Here is an 18,971-nt window from a genome sequence, read left to right on the forward strand (position 1 = left end):
TGTCATGTTTGCTGTGTTCTTACAGGCCATCAGCAAGTTCAGAACTTTTAAAAATTGAAAAGCTCCTGCTTTGTGGAGGTGCTGAATACTTCTGAAAACTGGGACATGAAAATTTACAGTCATTGCAGCTCAGTCATGCAGGTAGTTTTTGTAGCAAAGTAGGAACAACTGCCACAGAGGGAATGCTCAGTGCTGACCCTTTTCTGCCCTTCTGTCAATCCTCGACTTCAAAGCCTGATAGAGATTACTTATGAAGATGTTGAAGATGGTGGTGGTTTAAATAGCTTTGGCCTTTAGACTTACAAGAAATTGTAAGAGTTTTCTAATTGATTTAGTTATATATTCTTGGGAGAGGGTAATGGTGTAGAGACACAGTAGTAATGTCTCCTGCCAGATACTAATTACTTTAATTCCAATATTATGGCCACTGTGTGTAGTATTGACAAGTAAATACCATATTAATTCAAAATACGCTTTTATTTGTCACGAGTGTAATTGTTTTTAATAGTTTAATTTTGCTTTGTTAGAGGTAGAAATCAATATTAGGGATAACAAAGGATCTGACTAGCACATGGCGAAAGATTCAGCTGCATGTTTGAGTTAAAGTTCATTACCCCTTGTAAGAGATTGAAACCTGGTGCGTGGTTCTGCTTATACTTTCCTGGTGTGTTTTCTGGAGTCTGTTTTAGACCTTTTTTGTATATTCAAGTGATTTCATTATCTGGGTCTATTACTGCATCATTTCTTGCTTTATGTCAGCACTGTCCTGGGCTTCAAGCAGATTTGTCATCTTTGCTGAGAAAACCACATGTTTTCTGGTGTTTACTTGTGTTTTGAGTTGGGTGGGTGTTACCAGCAGCCACGTGTTTGACTTGAGCTGAACACAGATTATAATGTGTGCTCTCTCTTCAGTGGAATTACCACTTGTGAAGTAGAGTTGGTTCTTAAACCACGTACAGTAAAACAAAAATTAAGTAGTTATGTACTAGAAGCACTTCAGCAAACAGAATGTCCTTCTTTAGAATAGGCCAATGTGCAGAAAAGTCTGGTGCATAAAATCTGCTTTTGGAAGACTTAACAGATCCTTTACTGTAAAGTTTACAGCAGATTCATTGTCGTGGCCTGACATCTGCAGATAAGTGAGATATTAAAGATAACAAAACTTTGAGGGGACCCACACACAGCCTCCTCTTAGAGCAGAAGGCAGACTTCAATACCATCTTGAAAAAGAAAACAACCAAATCTTTTTGTTCATGTTTGTTTCATTTATCTGCTGCTTTTTGCCTTTGCAGAAGACAGAATTATCTGTGCTTTTTCCTTGTAAATATGTCTTTAACGAAATGTTAACATGCCACCTAAAGGAGATCAATGCGCCTGCAAACTTTGTTAGTTGCAGGGATTCTTCTGTAGTTCTGGCAGTGTCTTATTTGTCATTGTGTTTTCCACCTTCTCAGCACAAAGCTACAATAATTTTCACTGTTTCTCTCTCAACAGAGCTTTCTGCAGAAGCCCAAGCAGCATTACGTGAATTTGAAGAGAGGGAAAGGCAGCTTAAGCAGGGGCGATACGGCTCCAGGAGAGGAGGGAGAAGAGGAGGCTCAGTTATGTGCCACGGAATGGGAGAACAAAGGAGAGACAATAATGATAGGGGAAGAATGAAGGATCACAGGCCTGCACTGCTGCCAAACCAGCCATCAATGGTACCTTTCAATCCTTAGTATTCTTTGAGCATCCTTACAGGAAGTTGTGGAGAAATGCATTTTAAATCATGAATCTTTGCAAAGGTGGAATATATATTCCAGTGTAGACCTTCTGCTGTTTCAGGGCCCTCTTAGGCAGTATGGGCTTTCTGTGATGTGATGATAGTAAAGTATGTGCTTAGTCCTGTTACTGGCTTCACCTTGAGCAATCTCAAGACCTCCAAAGGAAAAGTGCATTTTGAATGATGAATCACAGTCACATTTACCTGCTGCATAAGGATGGAGGAAAAACTAAATTCCTCTGAGAAGTCTACATGCAGCATGGAAGCATGTTCAGCCCCCCATTATTTATAATAATGTAGTTTAAAAAATACAATTCTATAAAAACTTCTTGGGTTCTGTCAAGGTAATATTTTTGCTGATACTTCTTTAAAAAAATCTATTTGCATATCAGCTATGCTACTGTGGAGGTAAATAAAACCCTAGGACAGTAATCAGCACTTCACTACTAGATAAGTTATTATTTTGGGATTTCAAATGAAATTTAGCTTTGTTACTGCTTTCTATTTCTCTGCTGTGCTTTGTATCACAAGAGTAAGACTTTACTTTTTCCATCAAAAAACACCTTACAAAAACCAAAACCATCTCCAGCAAGTGATCAAGAGGTCAACACTTATTTTTGTTCACTGTCATAAAATATACTGGAAGCTGAGATTGTAGAACAAGGTCTTTGTATATCTTTGCAGGACAAGGTCATCTGTGTTAAACAAAGGTGATTTTTTCCAACAGCAGTAAGTAGGTGCTGGTCACTGGCAGGAGTTGGTGGATATCTCAGTGCTTGAGAGCCCTGCAGTAGTGTATTTCATGCTTTTTAAGCAGTGAAGGTTGAATAATTTTTTTTTCTGTTTTGCTGCAGTCATTGCAAGCTATTTTGATTTGAAATGTAAATATTTTTGTGTTCATCACAGTGTCTTATTGTGCATACTATGTAGCTGCTTTGCTTTATGTACACTGAAGAAACAAGAAACAGTCTGTCACACCTGTTGCTAAAAGGTTGCCTCTTTGGGTCTCTTCTTGCACTGCCACTTGGAAGTTGCTGGTCTAGGACTGAGATCTAGTAACAGTGACTTTAGAGGCAGAAGGATGTCTCTGAAAAGAGACACTATTTTTTTTTTATTAGCACTGATTTTCGCCATTTGTTTTTGAGAGTTGAGCAGCAAGAGACTTTCATCTGTGTTTGGAAGGATATATTTGAAAGATAACTTCAAATGAGTTTTTTCTTCAAGCAGTATGGATAGGTGTGCTGCACTGGTACTGAAGAGTATTTGAATTTGTGCTGCACTGATATCTGAATTTGTGTTTTGACTTTTGTTGCTAGTGCTAGGTATGTTATCTCAGAGAGGCTCTTGTATACATGAGACAAAAGGTGGTGGATTTTTTTTGGTACTAGGACTCAGATTTCTAGTGATCTTCACATAAACCTTACTGCAGTTAATAACACTGACCTATGCAGAGCCCTGACTTTATATGAAACTGGACAGTTTCACTGCTAAAAATGAGAGAATGTGTCTGCATTTCCTGTGCTTCTTCGCTCTTTGTTGTCTTCTCCTTCACATGAATGTTTTTGATTGCTCCTTTGCTTTCCTGTGCTGATGGTTTTTAGTGGAAGTTGATTATAGGGAAAAGAAGTTTCTCTGTTCATAATTGGCCTTAATTGTTCTCCAGAGATGTCTTGGTTTTGTGCTCATTTATGTCAGGATATTTTAACTTTAAAGCCTAGTGACTCTGTTCTTTTGTCTGACTTTAGACTCACTCACAGAGGTTAATTCCAACACACCAGCAACCTGTTATGAGTCTGTTCCAGCAGCAGCAACAGCAGCAGCAACAACACCAACAACAGCAACAGCAGCAGCAACAACAGCAGCAGCAGCAACAGTTACAATCTCTGCTTCCTTTGCAGCATCAGCATCATTCTTCTCCTCCTCCAGGGCTACATATGCCCCCTCAGATAGAAACACCTCGAATAATGATGACTCCCCCTCCAGTGACACCTCAGCAGCCGAAGAACATCCACATAAATCCGCATTTCAAGGGGACAGTAGTGACGCCTGTGCAAGGTGAGCTTTCTGAACACCTTCCCAGTCATGCAGGCGTGACTCATCTCATTCTTTGCCAGAGATGGAACAATTTGTTTGTTTATCACTTCATGGAAATGTGCTTTAGGCTGCTGGTTTTTTCTTGAAGCTTGAAACAAATGTTTTGCCTGAAGTAAGACATAATGTTGTTGGACTCTGGCCAACTGAACAAGCAAAGCCTTTTCAGCTTTTACCATGTTTGCTATTCTAATGTAAAGCCTGAGAAGAGCAGTAAAAATGGAAACTGAAAAGAGAATGTGCTTTTCAAAAAACAATAAATGTCTGTTTTCAAAACTAGGAAAGTACTGCAATTTGTGAATTTTGAGGACCATCTACCTGTTTCAGTGAGAGGGTAGTGAGGTACTCCTTGCAATGTAATTGCTCTGTGAAAGATACCAGTTGCTGTCCTTTCTTGATGAGATACATGCCCTCAATTCTACTTTCACAAAATCATATCAGTAATTGTTTTGATTTGCAAATATGTTTTTTTTCTAAGTTAACACAAACATTTGGGCTGTGCTTCTTAGGGTAGCTCTCAGCAAAGCTGTTCATGGTACTGCTTATTTAGGAAGTGTTTAATCCCTGAGAGGGTTAAAAAAAGATACCTGCATAGCTCTGACTTCTGATTATGTTGGTACAAGACAGACTAAAGAAAGACATAACTATATATATTTACCATTAGGTTTTGTGTATTTTCCCCCCTTCACATCAGCAGAACTCCAAGCCAGTGCTATCTTTGCTTCATTGATTTGACCAGTGAAAAGCAGGAATTTGGCAGGGTAGAATATTGCCAGTGTATGCAGGTCTGTTTTGCTTCTCACAGATGGCTTTGTAGTAGCTGTGTCAGAGAGTTTATTTTGCTTTTCCCTGTGGTGCTTCCCACAAAATTATGCATCAGGACAGATTATCTGGAAACACTCCAAAAGAACCTTTACTTGTGGATTTGTACCTTCTGTGCATTTTTCTAGCACTACCAAAGTAAGTTACTGTTTAATGAGAAGCAAAAATTGCTTTTAGACTATTCTAGATGCCTTTTCTCTGTCCCTGTGAAACAGTATCAGATCTTTTCTATCTAGGTAGGCAAATATGATCATAGTACTGGAAATGGCTACTGAGGGCTTGTGGTTTTGCCTAATGTCAAAAGTATTCCAGTGTATTTTCTTCCTTCTGTCTGAGGAGTTTTTTTCACATTGCTGGGCAGCTTCAGGCTCTTCTCAGCTTTACCACTATGTCTGTGGCACTGTAGCTGTTGCAGGTTTCTTGCTTGATCTTGTTCACAGTCTGTTTTTCAGTCTTCATGCACATCCTTATTTCCAGAAAGTTGTGAACCTCCTGCAGGTTAGGAGGTCTTCTCTGTTGGATTTGTAAAGGGGAGGGTGTTCTTGGGTCTTTTTAGATCTTACATCTGCTGACTTTATGTACACATTCATTTCTTGGCTTGTAAAAGTTCAGGTGTTCTCTTAGACTGAGCAGCCCTGGAGCGTGAGTTGAGATTGTTGAATGGTGTTAAAACGTGCATTCAGCAAGGACATTCTTTGCTCTGTGTATTGATGGCAGCTGCTTCATATGAAATCCCTTTGTGTCATTTATTTTACTGAAAGAGTCCTTAGCAAGACTACTGAATTTTTCTGCTAATAGGTGTGCAGCATACTATTAAATATGATCTTTTAAGTCATCGTAGAAATTTCATCTTCTTGATTAGAGAGCATTTATTGGAATGAGTCTCCTGCAGTGACTGAGAATAGTGGCCATCTCAGTCTTGATCTGTAGCAGTACAGTTATGTTACATGAAAATAAACACTTGCACACATAAGGAAAATGTGAAAATGTGTTGGAAATCAGGAGCTTTCTTTAGATAAATGAGCATAATTCTAAAATCTTCAGTGGTATTTGCATATTAATGTGAATTTTAAAGCAGTCACTGCAGGCAAATGGTAGATAACATTCCAGTGTAGGAAGTGCTGTTCCAAACTTCCTCTTCAAAAGTCTTCCTTTAATCCATCTGCTTGAAGCCCCAGTAGGCAGAGACTGGTGGTTGGCAACAAAAGGATGTGTTTCACTTGCAGCATCATTTCTTTCAGGGTAACAGGAAGGATGAAAGATCAGATTGACTTTGTGTTCTTGATGATGTCCTGCCCCTTCTTGGCTGAACATGTTTCCAGATACATGAGGGGCTTTACACATTGCACCTATCTGACTGTATTCTCCAAAGTTTATTGGGATTCTGTTGTTGAAAATGTGATGCCTGCAAGCTAAAAATGCCATGTCTGGAAGTGCATGATATGCACACTTAGGTTCTGGTAATTTAAATGGTGTGCTGTCATGTTTTAGTGTAGACTGGCATTTTTTCCTTTCTAATTTTATGGCAGGATAAAGCTCACACACTTCTAATTGTCAGCACCAGGGATATTCTTCCTAACTGCAGATCATAGAAATACACTTTTTAAACATCTTTTTGGTTTGAGTTAGTCTTGAATGCGTCGACTGTATCAGTATTTTATAAAATAGACTCAAACCTCCTGTAAATTTTTACAAAATTTTCATGTGAATAAAATACCATGTATAAGAGCTCTGAGCTACTTCAGCTTGAAAAGGAGTAGAAATACTGTTGAAGAATCCTATCATTGGCTTATTCCTTTGATGTTTCAAAGACAAATCTCTTTACAGTGGCCACCATCTCCCTGCCCCGCCTTGAATCCTGATTTGAAAAAAATAGTTACTTTCAAGTCAGTTTTGTTTCAAATGGATTTGTGCTATTTTTAGTCTTTGAAGCTTCATAAATGATTGAGGACTTGGTCTATCAAACCCCTAAAAGATGTACCTGCTGCAGGTACTGTGCAGTTGGTGTTCAGCTGTGCCTGCTGTGGCATTTGAATCCTGTGTCTTTTAGCTTTTCTCATAGTTTTATCCTTTCTTTGTGTCCTATTCTGCAAATTACTTTTGAGTTGTAGGTAGTAATTTTTTGCTGAATGTGTGTCCAAACTTGAGTATGATCAATTTATTAGTGCAGGAGAACTGTACATAGATGCACTGTGAAGTACTGATTTAACCTGTGGTAATAGGTGTTACATTTTTCCCCTTAAATGTTTATATCTCAAATAACTATTTCAGGGATCCTGTGGTGCTGCCACAATTGACATGAACTAATGAGCAGTTTATGGCAGCTCACTATGCCATTTACCTTTTGAAAACTGTTTGGTGTCTTGGGAAAAATCTCATTGTAATTCTCCTGAATAATCAGTGTGGGAATTGCTTCTTCGTCTTTTCCAGTGTACTGTTGGAATTTATAGCAAGAAGGAATTTAATCTTCTTAAAATAGTGCCTTACAACATGCTGTGTATTATTTTTGAAACATACTTTTCACACCTATGGAATATTTGACATCAAGAAAATGAGGGCTTGAGACTTCTTTGCTGCTTAAGCCAAGGATTGAAAGGGCACAGAGTTTGAACTACTATCTTTCATGAGTATTAAATTAATTTGTTGAAAATATGTAAATATATTAATTTATATGCTACTGCAGGGTACTGAAATAGACTCTAGTTCAGTTGACATTTCTCTACATTTCCCACCTTATGCTATTTTTCTCAATGCCTCTTTGACCTGTAATACCTGAACTATTTTAGGACTAGGTCTGTCAAAGCATCTCACCAATTTTTTTCTGTGTGGCGATGGCTGTTCGATACCGACAGATGTTCATTGGAAGCCGGGATGAAACTATTCCAGTCATTTTCTCGTGTAATGTGATACAAAGCTTGCACACAGTCCTCCCGTGCTGAAAGACTGCTGCAATTAGTTTACCCCATCAGTCTCTGAACCAGCAAACCACAAGTATCTAATGAAAGTGGATAGAAGCCAGACATGGACATGAACTGAAAAAAAAACCACTAATGCATTAGTTCTTGTGCCTTGCTTTCCAAGGGAAAAGGGATTTTTGAGGCATCTTAGCTAACATCTGTGTTGGGAAATACACCCAACTTCTCTCTCCAATTAGAAGCATTTCTTAGTATCTTTCCTGCTCTGAAGTGTAACACAGTAGCTGTCTGCAAAGTCAGTGTTTAACCCTGCCTGTGGAAAATGTTTCCCTATCACTTTCAGAAGTGCTAAAAACAAACTAGAGAAGAATCTTAGTAAAAGCTTTTAGCAAATGAGCAAACACATTATGTGGTTAGAAATGCTTTATTTAACTTCTCTAGGCCTTTCATTTAACATGGAAATGTTTGTATTTTTAACCACTTAACACAACTGTGAGAGGAAATAAAAAGTGCTCTGGAAAATAGGAAAGCTGTTGTTACACTTTGTATTCGAGATTCGAATAGAGGTTCAGTTCCCAAGGTGATCCAGCTGTAGCACTTTGTGCATTTTGCCATAACATTTAGTGAATGTTTTGGGAAATAGCTTTTTGTGACTAGCATTTCAAAGTGCAATTGTAAGGACAGATCATCCATGTTAATCCCCCTGAAATACTAGTTTTAGAGGTTATTTTTTCAGGAAAAGGTCTCCTGATTCTTCTCGGCATCTCTGTGCAGTCACTGTCTTTCATCTGAGATCAGCAGTTCTCTGATCACTGTTGCACACACCACTGTGGTGGCAAGGCCAGACAGACTAAGTAATTTTTGTGTGCTGTTAATTGCAGCTGCCTGCCTCATTTTACCCTCATGAGCAGCGATTTTTACCATTTAGTGTCTCTCATGTCCATGCTTCTTGTGGTAGTTTGGTGGTGAGACTGGACATGCCTAGGAAATGTTGAGTGGCATGAAGTTGAGAAGGCAAATTAATCATGTATCCTTCTATTTGAAACGTGAAATTATTGTTAGTGTCTCTGTCAGCTTTGTCTAAGGGATGTCTTTGGCTGAATAACTGTTCTAGTTTGCGTTCCTGCAACAAGGAGCAATTTAATTCTGGAAAAAGCAGAACTAAATTATGTAAATTAACTAGGAGAATCCTAATGGCCCTGTTGCATGTTGTAGGGGAGGGAACGGTTGGGTAAAGTTAATTGTAGGAACTGTGACATGTGAGAGTAAAAGTAGCAGATTTTAATCATGGCTTTTTATTGCAAATGCTTTTGGAAATAACTACATCAACTGTTAGGTAAAACAAATGGTGTTAAAAGGTGCTTCTTGTTTCAGTGCCCTTGCTGCCAGTTCCTGCCCAGCCAAGACCTGCTGTAGGACCCCAGAGATTTCCTGTGAGTAGCAGCTGTTTCTCCTTCTCTGATATGGATAAGCATACATTTGCAAGGAAATATTAATATAGCAAATAAAAGCTGTTCTAGTGAAATATAATTTTAAGGATTTGTAAATATTGACAATACACTCTGCAGTTGAAAATGTTTGTTAAAAGCTTAAGGTCAATGGATTTTTGAGAGTAGAATTAATTCTGTTTAACTGTAAAATTGTTGAACCAGTCTCTCCAGTGGGAAAGGCATGAATGCATCTTGTCTTAAGGAATATGGGCTTCATTTTATTACTCGACTCTTTCTGTATAAATAGAATCCTTATTTTATTTGATATAATAAAAGGCCGTTTGAAATAATCCCTAAGCTTAAAAGGCAGTAATATGTATTTATTGTAAAATGCAGCAATCATTTTTATCATTACTAAAGGTATTTCAACACTCTTGTGTTTTTTATGCAAAAAAATAGAACTGGCATTGCATGACCTTGCTTTCTTTTATGTTTCTAATATTGAAAACAAGCAAGACACTTAGCTGCTTCACTAGGCTAATTTCACTTCATAATTTTTTTAAACTCTGTGAATGGAAGGAGTGCATGCTTCTAGAACTTTTCTCATCATTTCAGTTTTGTTACCCTAAATTTCTAGATGAAATTGTTAGCAGGGTATCAAAATAAGCAAAATACCTAGGTTACAATATACCTAATGTATTTTCAAGTAAAAACTTGTATATTATACTTCCCAAATATATAAAACACACAAAAAATATGTTGATGTGTGCAGTGTTGAAGGAGGAAAATAGATGTCTGAACATCTGTATAGTATCTCTGGCATAGAGATCAGATGTGCTGGAAAGAAGCACATTTCAGAAACCTTCTGTGACTTTTGATTACCCAGTGCAGACCTGGTTGTTTTTAATGCAGAATACAGGACTTTTTCATACAGGACTTATGGCTGAGGAATTGTGGTATCTGTATTTTGCAGAGAAACAGTCTTTACATTGCTGCATTTCTTCTGTGAAGTCTTAAAAAATGAAGTTAAAATGCACAGTTTCATTAAGTAAATTCATGTTATATCTTCAAAAAAATATTTTTGAGCTTTTTTTAAAATTAAAAATATTGTGGTTTTCAGAGGAAATAGTTTCTTCAGCAGTCTTTAGTATTATGGAGAGACCTTATTTACATTTTGAAAGTAGTTTTAATTGTTATGAAAACAAGTGTCTTGCATTTGTTTGATACTAAGACTAAATTGATTTGCCAGTAAATACAATTTGGGATGGAAAAGAAATTGGAGGATAAGGAATATCTGTAAAGGCATTGTAATTGGCATCTTTGAAGTGTGTTTACATCAGCGTAGAAAAATTGGAAATTAATTTTTTTTAAAATTGAGTGTGAAATTAGATTTTAGTTCTATTCACTTTTGGGGCTGCAAGTTGAGAAGTATTGCAAACCTAACTAATCTAAATGCAGCAGTTTTTAAAAGGGAATAAAGTAAACTGAACATTTTTTGGTCGGATTCTTGCTCCTTTAGCCTGCAGGAAAAACTTGACTGCTTGCTGTCTTTTTATTTATATAAGAAGTGCACCAGAAAAGAGTCAGTATAATTAAATTTTCATAAGGAGAAGGAGGGCTGATTTAAGAACGAGGGTCTGGCACTGTCATTTGGTTGCCCTGACTGCTTTTTTTCTGCTTCAGCAGTAACGTGCTGCATGACCCTGAGAAAGTTGCTTCATCTTTCCATGTCTCACTGAGTTATAAAGTGGACTTCCCCTCTGAAGTACTTTATAAATTTTGCATGGGTTATCAGTCATATTAGGATTAGGAATTAAGTGTCACTGTGTACATATCTCATGTTTGTTTTATTAAATGTAGTATGTTAGCTCTTGAGCTGAAGACAAATTTACTTTCTGACTAACGTTTTATCTTGCAGAACTACCTTTTTTGCTGTTACATGTCAGATGCCTTTGTGCTATTATAATTCACTTGTTTATGTATAAATGTTGACTTAAAGCAATGCAGTAGTGGTTAGACAATTTTGACAAGCCATTTGAAAAAGATCAAAGACGTACTCCAGACTATGTACAGTTCATTCAGCCTTTTCTTCATTGTATGAAGAATCGCTGGATATGCAATAACTTGAATTTGCTCTTGTTTCTAGGATTGCATAATCAAAGGATAATAGTTAACTGATCTTTCTGATTGCTTTGTTTCTAAAAGATAGTGAGGTTAAATTTAAATATTTGCAGTCTGCTTTCCCCTTGAACTTTGAACTGGATGGTTTCTTTTGATTGAATGTGACAGAGGTGGAAAGATGAAGAGTAATTAAATTCTTGCAAGAAGAGACCAGAAGTGGGCAATGCCATAACTGAAGGAAAAATTTGTCTCTGAGTTTCTGTCTTATCTAGGAGAGAAAGCTATCAGTGCAGAGAGCCTGTGTGCTCTAAATATGGGAAGAACTTCAATCAGAGCTAATCAATTGCCAGTCATAAATCTATTGGAAACCAGGTGTTGTTAATTTAGGGCTGATGAAATGACTTTGTAACCATGTAATGGTTAAATCTTACAACCTTCTGCCAAAGGATGTAATTGAAGGGTTTAACAAAGTTGTAATGAGCATGTTAACATATGGTGTGAGACCTAAATTATAGGAAATAATGTAGTGCTATGTCAGGCTAGTGTTTTTCAGGACAGAACCTGCTTAGAGGGGGGGGTGATTAAATTCCCTTAATCTTGAATCTCAGTTTTAGTATTTCAAGGTAGAGCTCATTGTTCAGTTAATTCTTTCTTAAAACTTAACTCCTGGAATGTTTAGAAAGGGAGTACTGGAAGATACAAAGGAATGAATCTGTGTTGTTTGCACAGAGTTATTTGAACACTTACAGTAATCTTGAATCAAGCAATCAAGTTGTTGTCCTACCTGTTACTCTAAGCATTTGAGTTGACTTGGTGTGAGTGGTGTTTGAGAGCTGTATGCAACTGATAAAGACTGAATGAATGGTGGATCTGAGGTGTGTCACAGCTGAGGAGCATGGTGCACTTGTGGGATCTGGGAGTTACGGATGTGAATTCTGTTTGTCTGACTTGCACAGTCCTCGTGGCTGTAGTTCATAGTAATCCAGTCTAAAAGCATGGTTTGAATTAACCTGGACCTGTGCAAGTGCCAACCATGTTTTCTTTAAACAGTTTAAAGAACAGATGAAATAACCTCTTTGGTGGAGTCCTTCTCAAGGTCTGGCTTTATCATCTGCCTTTGCTTTAAAGTGGTTAAGAGGCCCTTTCCAGAGTTCTGTCCCAGTGTCACAGTTGGTATCTCACAAACAACAGTCTGCTTTGCAGACTGATCCATTTACAGAAAGGTCACAGAAAACTTCATTTACAGACTGCTCATATGGCTCTTCTGAACTTCTTATGTGTTTTCTGACCCATTTACTAACTCTTGTGGATGCCTCAGGGAAAGTAGCTGGAGGGTTTTAAAGTACACAAGAGGGGCCACTGTGATTTCTGTACTTCATCCAGTGTTTGTTATCCTGGCTAATTTCTCTTTCAATTCCTCTGTTCTGTGAAGAAAGATGGGCTAAAACAAGGGAAGAGGAGATTAAATAGAAAATGGAAGAGGTATTTCAAAACACTTTTTATTATATAAAGACTGCTGCTAACTGACTGTTACAGAGGCCAGAGCATTAGTGAGTGTGAAGCTGGAAGTTAAGGGTTGAAAAAATTTGGACCATCAGCTTATCTGAGTCCACCAGCACATTCCATGTCTGAAATATTTCAGTGTTTGCCTGAAGAAAAACATACAGAAGCTTTTGGCTTCACACATCATTTATTTAAACTTATGAACACCGAAATAATAGTACTACATGAGACATGTGTGCAGTATTTTGTGGACATACAGAAGTGAAAGAAGTGTTGTCATGCCCACTTTGGGATGGAATGTGGCAGAGGGAGGGTGTCAGTGTTCTTCAGCCAGAAATTGTGAGCTATACCTAGCATCCAGATTTGTGGCAGGAGTGTGGGGCATTTGGAGAGAAGAGGAAGCTGGGGAGAACCTGCGTCTCACAGCTAAAGGCAGAAGAGAGGGATTCTCAGGTCTGAGGCCATTCCCCTCTGTCCATGACCTGGATCCTCCTCTGCAGCTGCTGCAGAGAGCACAGCCTGTTAATGGAGCTGTGTGCTTTTGGCCAGCAGAGCTCTCAGGAACTTGGGATGAATTCTCATTTAGCTGTGGTCCTTAAGCTGTCACCCTGGGTGTGCTGTGAGCCAGGCGGGTGCCCAGCCCAGGCTACCTTTGGTCAACTTGAGTTTCAGAGCTGAAGTTGGGAGCAGTCTGAAGTGGCACCAAGAACAAGATGAAGTGGCACCAGTGTCTACCTGACTAATTTGTGCTAGGAAGGCTTTGCTATTTTTTAATGCACAAAGCTTTTCTCTTTTGATAGCACACCCTGGTGCACTGGGTGGGTGTCTTTCAGCTGTTGGATTAATGTCTGAAGAAGCTGAATTGTAAATCAAAAATAATGTTTTATTTAGTATTTTTAAGACTTTATCAGGGTGACTTATCCTCAGGCCCTTGTGAATAGCCAATGTTGTATGTCTTTTTTATTCCCAGGGGGATTTGACATTTTGTTTTTGGAACTTAGAACTTACTTTTAAAATAATCTTTATCTCAAAAAATACTTTTTTTTCTCTTAAACAGCAAAAATCTTAGTAAACTTTCTTCATGTTCTCATTCAACATGTTTCCACTTGATCTCCAGCACATCAAATGGTGTCTCAAATGGATGCTGAGAAAGGCAGTTGATCAGTTTAGATTAATTTTTCCCATCATTTCTGGAATCAGTAGTTTGATTTCTGAGTTTTCAAGTGTTGTTTGTGTTCCAGACACTGTTTTTAAACACTTCTTTTTTGATTTAATCTGTGAAAAGTTTTTAAACAAGTGACTAGTCATTGCTTGAAACAGAAGTTGCTGGCCTTCATGGTCAATTGTTTGAAACATTTTTTTAAAAAACAGCAATATATTAGTGGTATACAAATTAATTATAAAAGGTACCTTAGAATACAGCTTACATATTTTTTTCCAGGTGATCCTTGGACTGACATGGATCACTCCACCATCATTTTAGCAAACATGGGTTGGCTTAATGGTGTTACAGTGGGCCTGGGTCTGTGGCTGCACCACCTCCTACAGGATGTAGAGGCAGAAATTTGCAGTGCTTTTGAAAACAAAACTCCTTGCAAAAGTGTTTGTTTTGTGTTGTGGGAAATGCAAATAGGGACAAAATTTTCCCCCCATTGTTTCAAATTCAGTCCTGAGTTGCTACATGCAGGTAAGAGTTTTTAAGCAATTGTTATTAATGTGGACTCATAGTCCACATAGTAAGGACAAATTAGAGTCCTGCATCTGACCACAGGCAGTCATTTTAAACTGATATTTAGTAACCTGTACATGTTTGCAGCAGAACATGTGTAGGAGACAAACTGTTAATGGAAATAAAAAGCCACTTGTGAAAACTATTCTCTTACTTCCTCACAATTATTTTGCTTTAGCTATGGCTTCACTATAATGAGTAACAGTAAATGAAATTTTCCCTTTATCGCTGTGTAGTTGTGGCAGATCACAGGTAGTGTAGAAAGCATTTTGTTTCCATTTAACAGAATACATGGTATCAGGTGGTGTTGATTGACATTTCTTGGATACTGCTTTACACAGCATTTCATGCAAATCATGTTTGAATGAGACTGCTGCATCAAATTACATTTCTTTCAGATTATAGCCCTTGCAGATGTGAGACAGAGCTTGTTCAGCAGCTAGCAAAAGGCTTTGGTTTTTAACAGGTACGGTTTTCACAACTTGACTGCAAAGCTCTGTAATTACAGCACTTAAGATAGTGAAGGAATGATGGGCACTTTCTCTTATCAGATCCATAAGTAGTAGCAAGCAAATGCAGCATGAGATCGCTCCAGCTGTCAAGTATTGTCAGGCTGCCATAGAGGGAATGCAGTTTAAAATGCAGGTGACATAATACCCAACATCCTCCATTTGCTAGTGGGCTTCTGATTAATCACGATTACCATACATTATCATACCATCAAATTTAATCATATCAATGAATTCCCATCTGCAGGAGGAGCAGAAGCAGCTAAACATGATGGTAACAGCTATTAAATAAGAGAGAAATAGCTGGTTTCTAAATGCAGTAACCCTTTAACTTGTCATGTTGGCTCCAGTGTGCACGTGGTCTGTAGACAGTAAAATGGAGCAGAAAACTTGTGCATTTATATTTTACTGTCATTTATCTTTCTGTAAGGTGATTGCTGTTTAGCACAGCCAAGAAAAACCAGTATTGTTGATTTTTTTTTTTTCCTCCCTGTGTTAAAGATGGTAGTTTTTCTTCAATCTCAGCTTTAGTACCTGCTAAACACAGAATCACAGAATGGCTGAGGTTGACAGGGGCCTCTGGAGGTCACCTGGTCCATCCCTCTGCTCCAGCAGGGCCACCTGAAGCCAGTTGCCCAGGACCATGTGTGGATGGCTTTTGAATATCTCCAAGGATGGTGCAAGTGCTCAGGCACCCTGACAGTAAAAAAGTTTTTGTTTATCTAGATATATAGGTTGTACTTTGGTTTTTGTATATTTCTGTGAATGAAATGCGAAGCTTTTAAAAAATGCGTGGTAAGCAGAGCACAAACTTTTATCAGTGCAAAGAGGGAGAAGTATTATGCATGTGCTATTTTGCCATTAATTAAGCACTGTTAAAGAGTTACTTTGTGGAAATCAAGACTTACAAAGAAATTCAATTAATATATACAGTCTGCTGAGTACAATATAGCAAGAGTAATCTAGAGCTTAAACACTGAATAGAGAACTAAAATGTATCTATTATAATACTAGAGAGTATTAGATGATAGTAGAGTTATCTTAAGCTATTTCACTGAGATGAGAAAGTGTTCTTTTAAAAGATAACTCAGTACATTTGTGTCATCACAATATGAAAAAAGAGTAAATCTATAAACTGGTATTTGTTCACCTTCTGTGCCTTCATTTCTTGCTAATTCTTTAGAATGTTAAAGGGAAAGTGCTTCATTTTATTATAAAGCAGTAAGTCACTACTGTTACAATAAAATAAGGCAATTCAGTGAGATATTATGGGTTGACTGTAGGATACCCAAAAATGAAGAAAATGTTCAGGCCTTCTTACCCAATGCATGAATATTACTTGCAGGCATATTGGTAACTCGAATATTTAAACTTCTCACATCAATGTGTTTGTAAGGTCAGAGATGTGCAGAACATCTCAAAAATGAGATTTCCTAGCAGAACTAAAAACCATCAATCCAGTAATTTGATTACTAAATAATCAGGTCTTTTTCAAAGTCCAGGGTAGCAGCAATTCTCATTTTTCTTTTCTATAAAGCTGGCTGCTTATTGACTTTTTTTGAAGCAACCTGGCCATTTCTTGTTAAAGAGAGAAGCATAATCCCTAGGTCCCATTGAGGTTCTGAAATTGTTTTTAAAGAAATTGTAACTGCAACTTCAAGCTTGGAGTGTAATACAGAAATCTTGAATTTGATATTCATGATCCAGTTTAGATGTAGCCTCAAGTTGTTTCTAATTGTTAGTGACTTGCAGGCCACCAAGATACATGTAAACTTCGTGATAATATTTCTGTGGGGTAGTTTCTGCAAAGTCCAAGGGAAAGATTTTATCTCATTAGTTCTACAGCAGAAGGGGTTCCTCATTTTTAACACATCCATAAAACTGTTAGCTGTCAGCACAAAATGTATGCAGAAAGATTTTACCGTCTTTTTCTAAATGATTATGAAATCCTCATCTTTCAAGGGAGAGTTCATTGTTCTAAATGACATTAATGTCTCTTACACTCTTTTCCCAATTTGTGTTGTACTTAACCTTAGAGAGCTCCAAACAGAAATGGTCATGCACTATTCTATACCCCACTCCTGCAGAGGATTGCAAACTTAAGTGAAACTGAATCTTCCAGATGAATTAGTTTAAGAATTTAGTGTTAAAGAACTTCCTTAGGTTTGTGGTTTGAGAGGTTTGGGTTTACTCTTCCCTTCAGTCTGTGCAAGTTGCAACAGCTTGTCTGTAAAACTATTTCTCATTATGGCCTGTCTCTGCTGGAGGCACTCTGCTTCATCCATACCAAATGGATGGATGGGAATGTGGTTTTTTTGCACATCAGCACTTTAAATTAGGAATTAAAATCTGGAGTTGGGATCTCCTTACCAGTACATTTGCTATGTCTGTATTTCATTAAGGACTCTGAAGCAGTTGTTCTCCTGTGGAGAAGTGGTTGCTCATGGGCCCATCTGCTTTGGTGCTTCTCTTAGAAGCATACTGAAGTTGGGAGTGTTTTTGTCTCCATTTGCAACATGAATCTGTTCCTGCTGGATGTATTGTGGGGATGCCCTGAAACTTGCTGAAAAGGGACACTTTTAGTATGCAATAGTTAAAATTTTTAGCTTTAGTCTCCTGAACTGTTAGGGATTGTCAGTCTGCTGGGAATACCCATCTCTGTCTGAATTGCCTGTGTTACTTATTTTAGCTATTTGATCATGAGTTGGCTTAAATAACAGGGGATTCCATGCCTTTCTCTCCTTGCTTGTACTGGTTTACCATGTTGGCTGACATTGTAATTCTTCTTTGAGACCCTAAACAGTGAAATAGGGCATTGGTGATTTCTCCTGCAGATGACCTGGACTTCTGCCTAAACCTCCCAACACTCTTTCTTATCTTTTGGAGTTGTGTAGTATCAGAGAGGAGCTTGTCCAAGTTGTGGGATACATTTTAATATTAAAAATTACTTTCAGCTCAGTTGAAAATATCAGTGCATTCTCTTGACAGTCTGCCTATAGTGCCAGGATCTGTGTAGTCCACAGACTTGAACCAGTGCTTGGCTATGTCTATACGTTTTCCCCTCAGAAAATATATTCCAGAAACTTTGAAAAGATTAATATATGGGTAGCATAAGACTGTTGTCTGGACTTTTATGGGCACTCTGAACTTTTTTGTCCATGATTGGCATGAATTCAAGGTGTGTATTTTATATTATTATATATAAAATATATAGGTGATATTATCCTAAATATTTATCCTTATCCTAAATCTTATCCTTATCCTTAATCTTTTGAGAAAACCATGGTGCTTGCTAGTTTTTATTTCACCTTGATGGACTTACATGATTGTCATAGACATCAGAAGAACAATACTGAATCATCAAAACTGTATTTTAAAAGTATCAAAATTAATTTTATAATAAAAAATTTCCATGAGTCATTCCTTTCTGTATGCTGCGCAAACTAAAAGAAAACACTGTGGGAACTTGAAGACCCATATTTCATGGAAGATACGGATACATATTTCTTCTTGGAAATTTTTGAACCATATCCAAGATATATGAGCAGGGTTTCCTACACAAGAGGATGAAAAGTCAGTTTCTTGCACAGAAGGTAGGCAGTTTAGGAAAGCTTTTCAAAAAGTCTGGGGGCTGCTGAAATAAGAGGATTAACATCTTGTGACAGATGGCTATAGTTTTAATTGTCATAGGTTATAGTGGTCATTATTCTTTGCATTTAAACCATATAAGAAGAATTAACTGAGTGGCCCTGCTTAACTGTCAGTGGGGTTCTCCTGGCTCTTTGCATTTTAAGTGAGATTAATAAATGAAAACATGTTGTACAGGCAGGGTGTATTTTATTGAAAGATTCATGACGTTTCAATGACATTGTTAAGGTATTTAATTAGTCTCATGAAGAAAGTGGAGTGACCCTTTTAGAGAAGCTGATAAATCATATAATAGCTGTTAGATCCTCTTTATTCCTTGCTTTATAAGATTAACTTTGTGCTAAGCAATTTATGCTAAGTTTTCCCTTTTATTGGTAACCAAAGTTATCTGTGCTTCATGAATAGATTATTGGAGATAACATCATGTAATTAACAAGAGAT

At 37.6% G+C, this 18,971-nt stretch overlaps 1 protein-coding gene across 6 annotated transcripts in view; it reads left to right on the plus strand.

The window, feature by feature from the left end:
* RBM33 (RNA binding motif protein 33) overlaps positions 1-18,971 on the plus strand; it is a 100,711-nt gene that overhangs the window by 32,368 nt on the left and 49,372 nt on the right. For 5 of the 6 annotated variants that reach the window (XM_041486054.1, XM_041486064.1, XM_041486092.1 and 2 more), the window contains exons 8-10: positions 1,495-1,700; positions 3,508-3,817; positions 8,965-9,023. In XM_041486054.1, the coding sequence (XP_041341988.1) occupies positions 1,495-1,700; positions 3,508-3,817; positions 8,965-9,023 (575 nt within the window). The remainder of the gene's footprint in view (positions 1-1,494; positions 1,701-3,507; positions 3,818-8,964; positions 9,024-18,971) is intronic. The other variant, XM_041486083.1, reaches the window with a different exon arrangement.

The sequence above is a fragment of the Pyrgilauda ruficollis genome, unplaced genomic scaffold (assembly GCF_017590135.1).
Source record: "Pyrgilauda ruficollis isolate IOZ18807 unplaced genomic scaffold, ASM1759013v1 scaffold12, whole genome shotgun sequence".
NCBI classification, from domain to species: Eukaryota; Metazoa; Chordata; class Aves; order Passeriformes; family Passeridae; genus Pyrgilauda; species Pyrgilauda ruficollis.